The sequence below is a fragment of the Amphiura filiformis genome, chromosome 1, assembly GCF_039555335.1.
Source record: "Amphiura filiformis chromosome 1, Afil_fr2py, whole genome shotgun sequence".
Lineage (NCBI taxonomy): Eukaryota > Metazoa > Echinodermata > Ophiuroidea > Amphilepidida > Amphiuridae > Amphiura > Amphiura filiformis.
The window spans coordinates 93,149,421-93,167,692 of NC_092628.1; the positions used below are offsets into that span (position 1 = coordinate 93,149,421).

The 18,272-nt window shown below is 37.2% G+C and overlaps 1 protein-coding gene across 1 annotated transcript; it reads right to left on the reverse strand.

The window, feature by feature from the left end:
• Window positions 1-1,661: 1,661 nt before the first annotated feature.
• On the reverse strand, window positions 1,662-15,886 carry LOC140157979 (uncharacterized). The gene is made up of 4 exons (XM_072181229.1): window positions 15,639-15,886; window positions 12,488-13,031; window positions 5,829-5,857; window positions 1,662-5,772 (listed from the first exon to the last, which is right to left on the reverse strand). Exons 1-4 carry the CDS (start codon window positions 15,657-15,659, stop codon window positions 4,432-4,434), a joined length of 1,935 nt encoding a protein of 644 aa, XP_072037330.1. The 5' UTR covers window positions 15,660-15,886; the 3' UTR covers window positions 1,662-4,431.
• Window positions 15,887-18,272: the final 2,386 nt, after the last annotated feature.

Consider the following 18,272-nt stretch of genomic DNA (forward strand, 5'->3'; position numbering starts at 1 on the left):
TCATGATGTGGTCCTGTTTCATGAGCAATCAGTATCGTCTGCGGTAAACAGAACTTATTGTCACAACAACAATAGTGTTGAGAAAGGAGTCTGCTAGACTTGGAAACGTCCAATACTTTATTGGATTAGAAATAGGAAATTCTACAATCGTGTTTCAACAACATCCTGATGAAAATGCTCAGTAATAAACATCCAATTTACATGTTTTAAAACTTCAACATAAATGTAGGCATACATGTATAAACCACTTTACAGCATAAAATACAATCATGCTTTCATTATTCCAACAATCATTTAAAAGCAATCCTTTTGCATTTTCCAAGAAAAACACACATTTGAACTTTTCAATACTACACACATTCTCTTCAAGTTCAGCGATTGAACTTTGTTTACAATGTCATTTATAACAGCTTGCACTGCATAACCCATAATCATATGCATCACTTCATACAGCACAATTTTTCAGATGTTCATCATGCTTCAGTGTTGCTTTGCTAGCAATATGAATTATACAATAATAATAACACATTTATATGTATGTGACCCATCACCACTGGAACACGACAGTTGCCAGAAATCCACATTTAAAGCTATATGAAAGAATAATAAAAGTTATTCATTCATTCAATTTGTTTAAAGCCCTTTTTATGTATGGACCCCTGTAGATTGAAGAGAATCAGATCACTTCCTCCACGATTGCAGTCATGATGCACACATCATTTCTAAATGTGTAAATTGTGTAAATCCAAACAGAGTAGGGAAAACCTACTCTTTTTGGAACTGACTATGAGATACATGTACTGGACATAGGATCAGCTGCTTAAAATCCCTTACAAAGGACAGAATACTCTCATGATTTACCCAACTCGAAATGAACGCACCATGGGGAGAGCACCTGAATTAAATCTACAGAGGGAGTTTGTAATACTTTGTAAAAATCAATCAATTCTCTAACTCTGACATTAATTTATGTGTGCCATGCCATTTTGAAGCAAAAATAACAAGTGAGCTTTAAGAAATCTAATTGTAGATTTCTGAATACAACTGCAATGTTTTGATATGATAGGGCACATACATAACACCATCCATTGATCTATACATGTTAAATCATTTGAACATTCTCTTCAATGTGATATGAATTGTGCCACTTGGATGAGGTTGCATCAAGGTCATGCTTTATTCCATATTGAAAAGCATGATCCAATGATTACGCATTCCCCTGGGCTATAGATCAAAACCATACCAACTATTTCCATACATAATCAGAGGATGATTTAAGCACTTCCCACCACGCCACTGTGTTGACTTGCGGTTAGCACAGCTGTGTGAGTGAACATGACACGACTGCTCGCACACTGCATTGGCGGCCATGGTTAAATTTGAATTTGGACTGGTATATTTACAATAAAAACGCATTCACAATGCTGGTCGATTTCACATTTTATGTTACCTACAGATGGTGTGAATTATTCTTCATGCATACATCACTTTAGATCTGAAATCGACCAACTAATAATGACACACGCACAATTCTTAAACAACGTCTTTACCCTTTTGCACAGAATTCAATGGGATTTGAAAAGTAAAGTGGCAGTTGAAACTCTGGTGATAACACGTTTGCAGTGCATGATGGGGCTTCCTTAAATCATCCTCTGATACATAATAAAAGACACACTATTAATTATGACTGCAAGGCACAAATAAAATAAAGCAATATATGTAACTTGAATTAATGACTAAAATTATACATGAATATCTGCGCTCATCTACTTTAATTAAACGTGGTACACTCTGCTGAAATTCAAAATTTTGCTTTTAATTTCAATATAAATTTGAAAATTATCTGCATAGACATACAAACTATGGTACCCGTTTTGTTCGTGTTTGACTTTACTCAAGCTTAGAAAAGCGCACTAAGCATGAACATTTTAAGTAGCGCAAAAACATCCACTTTTACCAGTATTTAATTATAAATTCAAATTTCATTTCAAAAAGATACCATTTTCAACATTAATTTCAAGTTAATTTCAATTTGATTTTATCAAAACAATAAATATTGTTTTCTACCCAGTCAAAAATATCACCAGACATGTTCGCATCTTACCTTACTACAGAAGATATAGGTCTATAATTATTATATACTTCCCAGATATTTTTGTATGCTACACTTTTTTTTTTCATAAACACATCATAAAAAGTAATTACCCCCTTTATTATGAATAACTCAAAATCTATAGTAATCCAAGGAGGACCCATGATGACCATGTGAGGACCAGGCATTCTAGCAAAAACAACATTTTCAATGGGTTTAAGTTCAACTTTTGAATACTTTTCCATTCCAAGGGTCACCTGGTTAACAAATTTTGGGATATTAAAACAAATGGTAGGCCTACATTAAAATTTTCAAAACAAAAATGGGTTTCTCTTTGCTATCCCAGTTTTTAAATTTGATGCATAGATTTTGAGTCATTATAAATCTCGCAATGAAGGAGGCTAATAACGTTATGCGATGTGTTGAAAATGGAATGTACACTTTCTTTAAAAAAATTTGCATGTCACTACTTGTATACATCATAAAACCTTTAAGTACATATTGCCACAATACAGACTTGTTAAAAATATATAAATGTCCAATCTATATGAAATAACTTTGACAGCAGAAAATACGATTGAATTCACAAAGACTTGCAAAACACTTTAAATTGTCATATTAGGGTGAGAAAACAATTATTGTCACAGAAACCATTTCATATACATTTCTATGGTGTCAAACTGGATTTCCCATGTCAGCATGCACACAAACGATCACATTTTAGGCTTCCCTTTAGTAGGGATCAATAAAAATTGAAGCAATTAATAACTTCGGACAAGTTTTGTTCAGACATTTTCACACTGCCCTCTCCTCTCCTCTCAGAACTTTAAAATGGACCCTCAACATACCAATTTTTCAAGAAATTTGGATCCATCGATATACCAAAAGTCTAAATTTTCGGTCGAATTTTACCAAATTGTCTTAGTTTTTACAAATTTTCCAACAAATTTGGCAAAATGTCACAAATTTTGACTAGATTGAGACAAAATTGGGATATTTTCTGAAAAAACTGAGAATATTTTGAAAAAAGGACCCATCAATACACCCAAATTGGCTTGTATACCAAAAGGCCGAAAATGATACCAATGTTTGCAGCACATCCATTTTGGACATTTGTATTGAGTACCCCCTGGGTTTCTTTCATCCTTCAAAAGCCTGATCACTCCTGTTTTCTAGTTTATTGCAAGTTTTTGTGAAATCAAGTGCTAACATACTACATTACCTGTACATATCAACATAACTTTGGTTTGGTAACTTTTAAAATTATAAAATACTGAAATGTCTCCACATACTGTTAGTGCCATGTGCATACATATATTCAAGAAACAAAAAATCAAATCAAATATAAAATAAAACACAACAAACTTGCAGAGCAAGCAAATAACCGACAAGAAATTCCCATAAAAATGTCCAGTGATTATGTGATCAGTGTGTGATCTTGCAGCAATTTACTTGCAGAAGTTTTGTCATCTCATGTTGAGTCACATATTATTGCCAGCTGCATGATTCCATGAGGATATATTCCAATGATATCTAAAGTGTGTTCGGCTTATAATTGGCGAAATTATTTGTTTTTTGTTGTTGCGTGTGTCAAACTTTAGCTGATGCAGTGGAGGCACCAGAATTTTTTTCAGGGGGCATTAGGGGAAAAGTGAATTTCAGGGGGCGGGGGGATAAACAAATTTTGCGCAAAATTGAGGCAAAAAGTGGAAAATCTTGTAATGTTTGGTTTTTATTGGGTGGACAATGGACATGACCACCCTCCCCATGCCCGGGTGCCGCTACTGAGTTGATGTCTGTAGGACTGTTTTGACTTTCAACCAAAGACACTGGTGGTCATAAAAAAATTATGTTTTCCCCCCATGACCCAAATTAAGTCATGAAGTCCATCTCTCGCACAAAGCCCCCGTTTATTTTTAATTTTTTCTCTCACTGACCGCCCTTATTTGATAATCCTTACACCTGTATCAATTTATTTTGATGCAAATGAAGAAATGCTGGCTACACATGGTGAGAACCACTTCATGGGCACAACTCACTGTAGGAAAAAAAATGCTGCAAGATCACAAGGCAGGGAGGTAGGAGCACTAATCACTGGACTTACAGTAACATGCCCTACACAAATTCTTTCTCACTTTAAGTTTAATGCCGATGTGTTTTTTAAAACATTCATACAGAAGTCTCCCGTTTTAATAGTTTTTGAATCACACTATAGATGAATTATTCACATCTTATTGGCTGATCAAAGAGAATGTCACTGCATTAAAGAGTTCATTTTAATGATTAATTAACATGTGACTTGGCAAGTGTGAAAGAATTATGGTAAGACCTGTAGTTTACTAGCATCGTTCAAAATCCAGGCTATTTCTGTCCCCTTCCTGATTAAGTAATGGCGAAGCCTCTGGTGGACTTCTCCCTGATTTCATATCCTCCTCCTCTCCTTTAAACTTTGCAAGTAGTGACTGATGATGATGATGATGATGATAACTGTTTGAGCTATCATTATCACTCCTGCCCCCTCCTCCACTATATGATAAAGACCTTGGTTTCTGGGATGAAGGTGATGACCTTGACCCAAATGAATGTCTCTTCCTGTTGCTGCCAGACTTTGGTGTGCTTGTGATTCCCGAGATATTTTCGCTTGACATTTGGCATTCTTGAACCGAATCCAGTGAACCGGATTCAAGTTGTTGGTACTGGCCGTCATAATTTTTGGCAAGATCACCATCCTCCATTTCGTTATACTCGTCCACATCTCCTGCACTTTGATTGTGATTGTTCTCTATCATCGATTCCAATGTGTCATGTTTGCATCCAGGGAAACCATCCATTTCCAGATCGTTGAGTGGGATCACTTGACGTGCACACCTGCATGTCCAGTTCCCCTCTCCGTCTGTGTTACCCATCCTGTGTAGCATGTTCGACTTAGCATTCGGATTACGGATTTGGAAATCCCATTTCCGCTTGAGGCCGAATCCGATCCACAGAAGTAACCATGACACTATGTAAATCATATCAAACACCATAATGCCCAATAGACGGGCATCTTTAGAAATTTGGAAAACAGCAAAATACTCTACCATTAGCGGTGTTTTGCAGCATATGAAAATAAGTAGAACTAAAAGCGCTCCAATGTGAGACACGAAACCGTTACATTTCATCGCAAAACCTGCAGGATATAAATCGCCACCTGTTCCATCTCCTTTGATTTTTACTCTTTGCTCTGCTTGCTTCAATCTCCCATACCCGTATGTGTAGGTTACTACAGCTGATAAAAACACTGTTATATTGTTGGTTAAATAACAACCTATAAGACCTGTGGGTTTATCAAACACCGGTTCACGAGGCACTCCGTATTTATCCCATCCATACCAATGTATTTTATACAATAATGAAATTCCTATGAAGCCTAAAGCATATTGGGTGGCATTTAACATCAGCTGCGCACAGAAGAAGAAAGCAAAACCCTTATGACACAACCAAAAGACGTCGGCATAACGTATGGCGTACAGGAACAATGGGATGGCGTAATTGATGTAGTTGAGCGTTACCATGTACACTTTGAATGGATCTTGCATTGGAACGGATTCTGATGGGGATTCTTTATCGTATGGGAAGTATTTACCTGGTGCTTCAAGTTGTGGTTGTATCATGCTGGGTGTATCAGGGGAAAGAATTCCCTCGCTTGTCCATTATCTTCTGGTTCTACCATTTTCTGGGCGTAGAATGTCGAGACAACTGACACTTCAGCACGCCATATAGAACCTGCAGAGTGAGAACATAGGGAAAACAGTTTAGTAAATTGTTTTTACATTAAAAAGAGTATCACAATCTATTGTACATTTTAATGCTATTTGAACCAGAAGTTGAGAAAAATCAAATAAAACAAAACAGTCCACAAAACTTCTAGTAAACCCAAAGACATTAGACCCAAAGTGAACTGACTCTGCCATGTTTGTGTGCCACTCATGGAGGGTAAAATAGAGTATCAGCAGTGCCTGTGTCAATAACGCACAAGGTCAGCGGTTCCAAAACTGAGGGTCGCATTTGTATTATGCTGTGGGTCGATATATATTTGTGCTATGTAATTTGTAACACATAAGCTTAAAGATTCAAAAGGGTGATTTCACACAAAGTGGTCTAATGACCAAAAAAATAAAATTTGCAAATATTTTCAAGCTTCATATTCCACTAGGAAATTTACATTGCATCTTTTATTTCTGAAAATTCTGATGTGACCAAGTGGGTGTTTTGCAGAGGTCCAGGTTTTGACAAATTGTAGACAAAATGGAATTTTTGGAACCATTACCTCAGGGCTTAAATTACAAAATGTAATATTAGTTTTTCTTTACTGATAATGCCAACAATTATGCCTTTAATTGAATCCAAACTAAAAATTTCACAAAGGCAAAACCACTCTTCAGAAAATTTCATCTGACATCATCCAATGGCAATGTGTAACTTATGTAACAAAAAATCATTTCTATGTACACAGTCACTCCAACTGATATCTGGGTACATTTCTAAAGCTAGTATGGTGGTACAAACTTTGAATAAGCACTTTTTTTTAAAGTGTGTAACTTACATAACGATTGATAAATTACCACTTCCCTGTTCTGTGACAGAATTCTTTGCTTCCTTGGTGCTTTGCAATGAAATGTCAAGCAGTTGGATCAATATCTAAAAATTAAACACTAAATACAGTTGTGCATGTTCAAAATTAAGTCTAGTGATCTGCAGCAGCAGTTTATTACTTTTTGTTATGTAAGTTACACAAAATTGTTACTAAAAATAAAATTATATACAATTTAGTATTTTTTATTTGGCATTTGCCAATTTGTCAGCTTTTTAAATATAAAGTGGTAGTTCTTTACCAAGTGACCACATGATACCAATGAACAATGCAGCCCCTTAAAAAATGTCTAAGGCAATCACAACATTATGCCTTAATTATCAAGCTTTAATATCATGGTTTGTGCTTTGAAGTATTTCACTTGTTTATTTCTTTTTGTTTGTTTTTTGTTTATACACAAAAAGGAATATACATTGTTATTTTTGGGCAGCTGTTTGGAGCTTGAAAAGAGTGAATATTTTGTGGCACAAAATTTTCTGCTTTACACCCACATAGTCATGATAGTAGGAGTATCACCCCATAGTATTGTTTACATATTGTGTGTGTTGTTACCTCTACAACGGAACTGTTTCACAGGATGCCGTGCCCTTATCACCATGATTAGTGAAAGACAACTTTCACAAGTTTGTTTATATATTGTACCTTTATTTACATGCTTTCATCGGTGAAGCATTGAAGTTTAAAAAAATACTTGAACTCCAATATTTTGTACTTTGTACATAATGTTCGTAAATAAATGAATATTAGACCATCTAATTAAATAATTTGTGCCACTCAGGAGAGTTTTAGGGCTGCAACACTGCAGATACTTAAATTTAAATAAAAAGCACACAATTTAAATGCACACACACATTCCATGCTTTACAGTACTTACCAAGTTTGGTCCACTTGTAAACATTGCAAAAGTGTCAAATATATAGGGGGACTTCCAAAACAAAATGGTCAAATCAAAAGGTCACGACTTTCAAAGCAAGGGTCATTCAGTGGGAGAAAATAATTAAAAAATATGGGGCATTTGTTTTTTAGTTGCCATCCAAGTTGACAAAATGAGAGATTTTTGTGACATAAAAAGTTGTGTGTTTTGTGTGACAAGAATTTGAACAAAAATATGGACTTTTTGGGTGACAGTATGATGCTGAAATGGGGATGTTTAACAGTCCGATATATACATGTGTCACCTCCTATATGCCCTATTTGGGTACCCCCAGTCAGAACTCTTGCCCCAGTAAGAACTCTTTTGCAGCAATGTGTTGATTTATGCCCCTTGATATTCACTTTGTCCCTTCAATCCCCCCCATAAAACATTTCTGATGCCGCTACTGGACAGCACTGATAGGAAATGAGCTACATGTAGGTCAATGGGCGAGAGTGAGTTGAAAAAAGAAGACCAAGGTGGCCACATGTCCCAATCACCCAGTGGTTAACTATCAGACCCATCCTTGGTAGTTTCCTGACAATGTAGCCACTGTTAGATTTATAAACGATTACGGTATCAAAGGATTGTCAGTAAAACCTCAAGTAACTTTTAACAATTTTATGCAACTTTATGAAAAGTTTGTACACAACTTTGGGCAACTTTGCAAAATGTTTCTAAAGGCAATTTGAACTTAATGCAACTTTGTATAACTTTGGTCAATTTTGGACAACTTCATGGGCAATTTCCCCTGTGACATGGGGCCTTGTGCCATTGAGCACATTGTTGAAGGCAGTTATACACATATATACTACAATTACTAGTCTTGTTTCCAGTCGGATGTGCTCCTTCATCATTAAATAATGATGAAAAGCACAAGGCAGTTAGGACTACATAAATTTGTAAGACTATGTGGTACATCCCTGACACGTTTGGTCTTTATAGTAAGGAGTTTCCGGATAATTTGTGATGCACAGAATTTATGCTATTGCTAAAGAACAGTAGATCTGCTAGCTGCTCCCACTATAAACACACAGGTAAACAACTTTTGATTGATCTTCAATTGGTTTCATTACGAAGTTAGATTTTATGTTCCATAATGTTATACTGGTCCAAACATTTGTGACACTTTCTGAGACTAATAATGCTAATACTAGACAAAATTGAAAATCAACATTGGGTAATGACAGAGCAGTAAATATTGATTGATTCTGTCAGGATTGTAGGGCAGCCTTTAACTGTGGATGGGCAAAGCAAAATTTGTCATCCCATTGTCAACTTTTGTTGCAATTTGTAGGGGGGAGGGGGCAAAGTCAAATTTTCATCCCCATTTGTTGAATAATTTGTCCTACATTGTATTTTTAGTTAAATTTTATAATACTTTTTAATCTTTGCCATCCCCATTTTATCCCTAAAAGCTTTTTGTGGTGCCAACGCCCCCCCCCCCTTGGCCCTAGCTATGCCCGCTGGATGCTTTCTTAGTGCTGACTAGAAAATAACATTTCACAGGCACATATAGCCAGTGCAGCAGTGCCAGCAACATGGAGGTGGAGGGATCCCCCAGTCAACATATGAAATGATTATCATTGGGTATGAAAGGAAAAAGGTAGTGGTGGGTTAAGGGCTGGGGTATGAACGCTTTGGACAGTATTTATTTTGGGACATTAGAGCACATCAGACATATCGAATTGCATTCTGAATACGAAGAATGTCATTCTGATATCAAATAATTTTGAATTTTTGAAATTCGCAATTTAATACACATTTTATGACAAATCATTAAAAATTGATATTTTTGATATTTAACAGTACTTGAAGTAAACTTGACCATCTGATGATTTATACTTTTAGTGTATGTACATGTAGGTGGGTTGAAAAGCCGGCGATCAATTGAAAATTTTGACCTTTCGATTGAAGATATGGATTTTTTTTCCCAAAACACCAAAAAAAAATTAGGTCTTTTTGGGAAAAAAATCCATATCTTCAATGAAAGGTCAAAATGTTCAATTGACCGTCGGCTTTTCCTCCCTGCTACATACACTTTAAGAATATATCATTAGATTTATATAATTTACTACGAGGACTGTTATATATCAAAATTCAAAAATATCAAATTTTTATAATTTGTCATAAAATTTGTATTATATTGTGATTTTCAAAAATGAAAATTATTTGATATCAGAAAGACATGCTTCAGATTCAGAATACAATTCGATAGGTCTGAGGTGCTCTCATGTGCCACAAAAAATACTATCGAAACGCAATAAATGCTCATTTTAGATCCCTTAAGGAATCCTGATGTTCAAATTTCTTAGGGAACAGGCTTACTTGATGCAGTATGATCTCCTGAGCATTTTGACACCATTTTCATCCAAATCGGCCAAAAAATGAGTTAGTGACGGCCAAAACAAGTATTTGGACAGGGGGGGTCTGTGGGAAGGTCTGAAAATCAATATTTTTGACAATATAATCATTATTATATGCCTAATTATGTTAAAGTTGGTGCTGATTTGTATGTAATTGATGTCTAGAATTCCATTTATGAAAGTTGCATAAAAATTGGAGTTGTCGTTTTATCAAAATGGCTGTTTTACATCCAAATATGGATGTGAGGGCGCTTTCCATAAAACATGCAAACGATCTTTCAAACAGAAATTTCAATGATATATGTATGAAGATAATCATAGTTAGTACCTGCTCAAGAAATTTGAGCGGTTTACATAGTAGGCCTACGGTTTGATTTTGGCAGCCATTTGAATATTTCATAGAATGCTCCAATTTAACTGTACAGGGCTCAATGCACTTTAAAACGTGTACGTTTCAATGGAAGGCTTCCTGAGAATACGAAAAATGGTGCCACGGTCAAACGAAAAGCATTATAATGCCCAAATTTCTTGAGGATATGCCACATGTGATTATCTTCAAGATGGCATCATTAAAATTTGTTGTGAAAAGAATGTGTGCGTGTTTTATGCAAAGCGCCCTCACATTCATATTTGGACGTAAAACAGCCATTTTAAGAAAAACTTTCATAAATGGAATTCTGGACATCAATTACATACAAATCAGCACCAACTTGAACAGAATTAGGCATATAATATATAATAAAAATATTGATTTTCAGACCCCCCCGTCCAAATCCTTGTTTTAGCTGGCACCAACTCATTTTTTGGCCGATTTGGATGAAAATGGTGTCAAAATGCTCAGGAGATCATACTGCATCAAATTAAGCCTGTTCCCTAAGAAATATGAAACATCACCCTTTTTAAAAGGCTGTTTAACCTACCCCTACTAAAGGTACTGTATGAGAAAAAATAAAAGCTCTCTTCCAGCTTTAGCGCTGGCTCAAAAATTTCTCCGGGTTCAACTCAAGTGATGTGTGTACATGATTCATCAGTGTGTACAACGTACACTACCAAGAGATGAGACAAATATAATCATTTATAGTAGGGCAAAATTATTCTCCTTTTATTTCAACGTAATATTTCGACAATTGGTATAGCAATCCAACATTTTGCAAGCTTTTTCCTGGATTTGTCTCAACATTTACTGTGATGGCTTAAAACAAGCTGACAAAAAAGGTTTGTAGGTGACATACTGCATAATACTGTCATACATGCAAGTCCCTGTTTGGAGGCAATTACGTTTAGGTACAATCCAACTGCTGACACACATTGTTGCCTTTATACCGTGGTCTCTTTCAGTTGATGTACCAGAGTGCTGACTTACACTATACCTGTAACTGTGGTTGATTTATAAAATAAATAAATAAATAAATGTAGATTTTTTATATAGCGCCTTATGCCATAAACAGCCTCAAAGCGCTTTACATTTATTCCGCCGTCATTAGAATATTATAATTAGAGAGGGCGGCCTATCTGCTGTGCCCTACAGGACATCAGTCAATATGAGACATTAAATATTAAATGTGAGGATCCAGAGGATTCATGCCTGAGAAATATATAATAATTAAAGAAATGAAGCTCAGACAAACTGGCATTATAATAAAGGAGAGAAAAAATCAGAACCGTTCTGATTCGAACCAGCCCAAGCACTCCACGATTACATGTCGTTGAGTTCACCACCACACGCCATAACAGCTCATGGTGGATCTGCCGGCGAATTGAACATGTACCGGTAGTGATTTTATTCTCTCGAAAATATCTCACGGCCAATGTAATTTTTTATTATAATTAGAGAGGGTGGCCTATCTACTGTGCCCTAGCAGGACATCAGTCAATATGAGACATTTATATTAAATGCGAGGATCCAGAGGATTCATGCCTGAGAAATATATAATAATTAAAAAGAAATGAAGCTCAGACAAACTGGCATTATAATAAAGGAGAGAAAAAATCAGAACCGTTCGGATTCGAACCAGCGCACACCCACGATTACATGTCGTTGTGTTCACCACCACACGCCATAACAGCTCATGGCGGATCTGCCGGCGAATTGAACATGTAGTTATTTTATTCTCTCGAAAATATCTTAGAATATGTCGGAACCACGTTTGCAGCCTACAAGTGGTGCAGGGTCCATCAGTACAAAGACTGTGACTACCCCCTAACAGCTTCCCATTGCACCTGGGTGGGGTGAGGCAAGCGAGGCAAAGCGCCTTGCCCAAGGGTGCAACACGGTGGTGGGATGGGGAATCGAACCCACGCACATCGGGCAAGCTCTCGGATTATGAGTCCAAGGCCGTAACCACTGAGCCACCGTGCCCTATGCCATTTTCAATCCATTAAAACTACTGTGGCTTCCAGTCTATGTACACTGTATACCATGCTGTTACACATAGATTTCCCATGTGCTGTGCTTGTTATTATATTCTAAAATATTCACTAACCTGAAGATAAGAGTCCATACTGTATTGCACGAGCTTGTAGAAACATCAATGGCATCAGCAAACAAAATGCTGATATTATATGCAACGTCGCTCCAACTGGTCCCAGATGTTTTGTCACCTTCCGTACGGCAACGATATATCTTTTAATCCTACGTATCTGTCTCTCGCTCTCGCTTTGGTTCTCATCCGCATCGCCATTATCATCCTCATCCCAGTCTTTCATGAATCCCAGCTTCCCTTGGTCATTCGCTCTGTTTCCGACTTGGAAGATTTGCGTTGGCACAAAGAGAAGTATGATTAGGAATGCAGCCAGGGTGCATAGCACGTGGAGATCTAATTCGGCCCTCGGTTTCCCTTCTGGCCAATCCAGATTGTTATAGTGTTGGTAGTGCCTTATGCCATCCACGCATAGACATGTTGTGATGATGAGGGTGAAGAGAGAGTACCAGATAGACTCAAGAGAGTTCAATTTCACGGACATCTTCCGAAAACAAACCATGGTGGTGGAGGATAATGATGATGGCAACCTCTCAGAAGTGGCAATCTTTAATAAAAAAGAGATAAGTTTACATTTATACAATGGTAATATCAAACTAAGCATTTCTTTTATTTACCGTAACATGGGGTGGCTTTGGACAATTTTGATGTATTGTCGTAAATATTTTTATAATGATCAGTAGAATTCTGAGTTTCATGTTGGGTTTGGCAAGTACCAATAGAGGACAGTTCATGCCCATAAGGTCAACTTGAGTTTATTTTATTTTACGATAATTTTGGGGGGGCAAAGTTTGTCCAAAGTCACCCCTGGTTTGGGGTGACTTTAGACACCATGTAATCAAGTGCATGTCCAAAGTCACCCCGACCTGAAGAGTAGAGCAATGGAGAGGGTGGAAGTAGTTGTGAGGTGGGTAGGAGCACAGAGGACACTGTTGTGGTAGGGCATGGTCACTGTGGTGTATTTTTAACAAAGTGTCAAATTTTTTTGTATTCATTTGTTATGTCCAAAGTCACCCCGGAAAGGAAGCAAAACCCTGGGGTGACATTGGACACAGCCTGCTTTTAAATTCTTAAGAGTGGCTACTAGATATCATGACTATCCAGGTAGGTTCTTGATTCATCTGTGTTTACTATCCAACCAACAGGCTTGAGTTTCCACTCTTATGTTCCGGTGGAGTGGAGTACCGGGTACCAAAAGTTTGACCACCACAAAAATTCTGTATTTTATGGACCCCGCTAAAAAGTTCTGAAAAACATACAAGATAACACATTATACTGGAAAACTTTACGTCATTTGTAATGTCCATACATTACCACATAAGAACATACAAAAATATTCTTAGAAATATTAAAAGGTAAAACAGCCTACATGAAATAATAGTTTTTCCCATGTGTGTCCAAAGTCACCCCATTTTACGGTACAAAAAAAAGTACATGGTAGGATCAGAATTGTATGACCCACCATAAATTAATCAAATGGAGACAGTGTTGTATCAGCATTGACCTACTCTCCTGACGAAATGCCTTTCCGCAGTAACAATTGTTGAAATTTTAGTAAACTAGACAAAATTCAACTTATTACCTGGGCTGAGTAAAAAATAAACATGTTTAGTGTCCCTTCCCGCTTCCTTTCTTGAATTGAAGATTCTTAAATTTTCTTTCTATTTTCTAAAATTTCAGTTACCGTACCGTATAACTTTTTAATAAAGAAGTTGGATTACCGTATAGCATTCTATGTTTAAGAAGCACTTCAGGAAAGTTTTGTGATCAGTAGAGGGGCAGAACCTACCAGAAAAACAAAATAAAAAAGGCCTCCCCCCTTTTTTTCAGGTATCGTAGTGTATGCAAATTTAATTACGGACCAAGGGGTTTTGCACCATTTTTCCAAAGCCCTTCCTCCTTGATTATTTTTCAAAAACTTGGACACTACTAAAAACATGTATTTTTTTGTTTGTTTAGCCTGGCACATCAGACACCCCTACACCAGGCGGTACTGCTGGACATGTGTGATTGTGAATAACGTACAAGGCTGGCTTTACTGCAAAAGCACTGAAAGCCTATTCAATTACCGTATTCATCCCAGGGCGCTTTAAAAAGTCATTTTGAGTGGGCGCTTTACGAAGTCATTTTGGGTGGGCGTTTTACAAAGTCATTTTGGGTGGGCGCTTATTTTCTACCTGGTTTACCTAATTTTTTCGTAAAGGCCGTTTATTAGAGACAAATTTACCTACGTTATAATAGGGTCCCAAGACGTTCTAGTACTCAGTACTAGTAGCTTTTCTGATGCAGTAAATGTAATTGCAAGTTTACACAGGACTTCAAATCCGCAAGCTACAAAATGTATTTCACTGTATCAATGTCTATCTGCAGTCACTTCAACATAATAATGGTACCTTTTAGCAAATTGAAAATACCTTGGATGGGCGCTTATTGGGGTATGGGTGCTTATTGGAACAAATACGGTACAAAATAAAATCAACAATCTATCATTTATGCAGCGCTCGAAATAAGGCGCGTCCTTGAGTCAAATACCCGTGAAAGTAGCCGCGGACCCACACATTTCTTACGGTACGGGTCCGCGTGACCCGTAAAAATTGAACCAAGCAAAGAGCAGAAAATCCTAGTTTTGTTTCCACTGGAAAATCTGGTTCACATATAAATACGTCCAGCTCCTTGAGTATGGTTACTACGGTACACTTTCATTTTAGAGTCCCATCAAGTTTTCAACCCGGGTTTTCAATTTTCTACAATCTACATATTGTGATCGCCGTAGGTAATTCTCTCTCTTGAAATTTCAAAGGCAAAGGTCCGGTGTCGGACCCTTGACAATTGGTGAGGACCCTTGAAATTTCAATGGGCTTGGATTTTTTCCCTATTTCGAGGCCTGCATTTATGATAATCATATCATACATGTATGTGACAACCATGACAACACCTGAAAGCCCAGGAGATTGTCACCGTCATGAGACTGTGTGTAGAAGCTATGCCACTTGTCTTAATATTTAATATGGTACTGACTAATACCGGTACAGAATGGGTATACGTCAGATTTTTAATACGAATGAAAATTAATACATCATGATTATCTAGACTAGTACTACTACTACCCGGTACAGGACTGAGGTTTACTATCTCAATGAAGAGATCATCTTACCATCTCACTATCTCCACGCATACCAATTCATGTAGCACTGCTGCTTCGCGATCGCTTCGTGTTTAGTCCAGGGAGCCTGTCAGGAGTGTCTGTAGTAGTGCATAAGTGCCGACTTGCGTAGCGTATAAAGCTGTTTTTAGGGGGGAGAAGATTTTGACGACAGATCACGACGCCTTCCACGTTCTCTCATGTACTTGATGACAGATCAATATGAAAAAATGCTTCCTACATCTCTTTATTGTGATGTTTGACTATCAATCAAGAACAATCGCGTCAGACAGAGAATCGAATAAGCTTAGGGCCCGGCTCAGCCGTAGAAAAAAAAAAACACTAGCTCCCTGACGTCAGTTTATTTACTATGGTAATGGTGACTCAGTCAAACTAATGGACTCGACTCGAGGATCACAGGTCGGATATGCTCGAGTGCCTACAGTTCAAAGTTAACATAATTACCATTTTACAGATTTGAGGCTCATAATATCACAAAGCTTGTGTGCCATTTGAATATTTTTTACTCGAAACGATCTCAAGTGCTACGGGTTTCTTCACCCCTTTCTTGACCTCCCTGTGTTTTCATTTTCATTAGCAATGCAATACAAGAGATGGCGCACTTACAATTATGCTCCGGCTGGCTGGATATCACTTTTCAAAAAATACCATGTGTTATCAATAGATATAGGAACTTAGGAAATACATGGAACCACTTTCGATCATTTTGCAATCCCTCATTTCGATTCAGTGGGTGGCAGAAGGGTAAAATGATTTTTAGATTGAGGAATAACACTGCACTCTGAATCATATTGTAAATTCAGGCTAGATCGATATTTATAGCTGATTATTAAAAGTGAAGTAGGCTTATTGTTTTTGAATGAGAAATAGGTAAGGCCTAAAAAATGTTTGATTGGCGTAACATTAAAAAAAAAAAGTAGGGTAGGCCTATAATAGGCCTTGGTCGGTCGGAAGTTGTTTTTTTACACACATTTTTAAATTAGTGATCCACACTGCCGGATCCCCCAGCTCGGGGGGCACTCAACTTTGGAGGTGACGCGTATGTAGGGCTGTTCGGCCCCCCTTTTTCAGCATCGCTGTCACCCCGGGGGGCACTCGAATTTTTTTTGGTAGGGGTGTGCCACCGCCAGTTTCGAACTTGAGGTCTAAGGAACTGATCGGCCAGCCAAAAAGGAGGGTCTAGGGAACTGATTGGCCGGTCAAAAAGGGGGTCTTGGGAACTGATTGACTGGCCAAAAGGGGGGTCTTGGAGCTCTTGGGAACTGATCGGCCGCCAAAATCTGAAAAATCTCGGAAACTAAACCCGCAGGCCAAACCAGGGTTCAATTTTGTTGCGTTTTTGCCACAGATTTTTGAAGGAATCGATTTCACTTTGAATTGTGCATTAAATTATTAATCAGGAAAATCATTAATGCAAAATAGGTCTGGTTTGGCCCATTACGATGGAAACCTCAACAAAGCAAAACAGCATTCAAATCAAAATTACTAGACCCTGTAGACCTACAATCTATGCTATTAGCCTACTGATAATTATAGCAGCATTACAAAAGCCCACCATAAAAACAAACCCAGAATTATTTTTTTCAGTGCCGAATAGAAAAACATTTAGACTACATTGAACTGTCATGCTAAGTTATACCATGAGATGATTGAGTGAAGTGTGCAGAATTTGACAGCCATTCCACTCCCGAATACATCATTAGATTTATAAAATTTATTTCGAGGACTGTTATATATCAAAAATTTGAAAAATATCAAATTTTAATAATTTGTAATTTTAATAATTTAATAAATTTTTCAAAAATGTAAATTATCTCATATCAGAAAGACATGCTTCGTATTCAGAATGCAATTCGATACGTCTGAGGTGCTCTCATGTCCCACAAAAAATACTGTCGAAACGCCATAAACGCGCGGAAAAATTTGCAATTTTAGGGCTAATATGGCCAAATTATTATTATTATTATATTATTATTATTATTATTATTATTATTATTATTATTATTATTATTATTATTATTATTATTATTATTATTATTATAACACATTTATAAAGCGCATAAACGTAATGCGCTAACAAGCAAAATGACAAAAGCAACAAACAAAGAGTATTACATTGCAAAATAAATAATGTGGGAAAAACATGACATAAAGTTAAACAAGGAAAGCAAGTACAGGTGGGTTTTAGCTGCGATTTGAACTGAGCAAGAGTGAGTGATTTGCGGATCTGTTCAGGGAGGGCGTTCCACAGTATCGGGGCGGCAACAGCAAAAGCCCGTTCACCATAGGTCTTTGTTCGGGAACGGACAGTTTGCAGATGGTCATTGGGACGCACATTACCCGACCTGAGGCCATGCACGAGGTGGAATATAAAGACTGATCAATTCAGACAAGTATGGAGGAGCAATACCGTGGAACGCGTTGTATGTGAGGAGGAGGATTTTGAATTAGATTCTTTCCTCAATAATTCCGGCCAGACGTTGTCCTTAAACTGCTGGAGAACAGTGCGGTAAGATCAGGTGCTGTTTTTCTGGTAGGGCTAGTTTATTTCCAAGGTCTCATGCCATGAGCATCAAGCTCCATCTTCATCTCAATGGCTTCAAATTTTCATCATGGGCCAAAAGG

Excerpts from the sequence above, each read along its gene's own strand:
- LOC140157979 (XM_072181229.1), bottom strand. The coding sequence starts at position 15,659 with ATGCGTGGAGATAGTGAGATG. Across the intron at positions 13,032-15,638 it reads TGCGTGGAGATAGTGAGATG|ATTGCCACTTCTGAGAGGTT; the intron begins GTAAGATGATCT and ends TTTTTATTAAAG. Across the intron at positions 5,773-5,828 it reads GGCGTGCTGAAGTGTCAGTT|GGAATTCTTTCCCCTGATAC; the intron begins GTCTCGACATTC and ends TGGACAAGCGAG.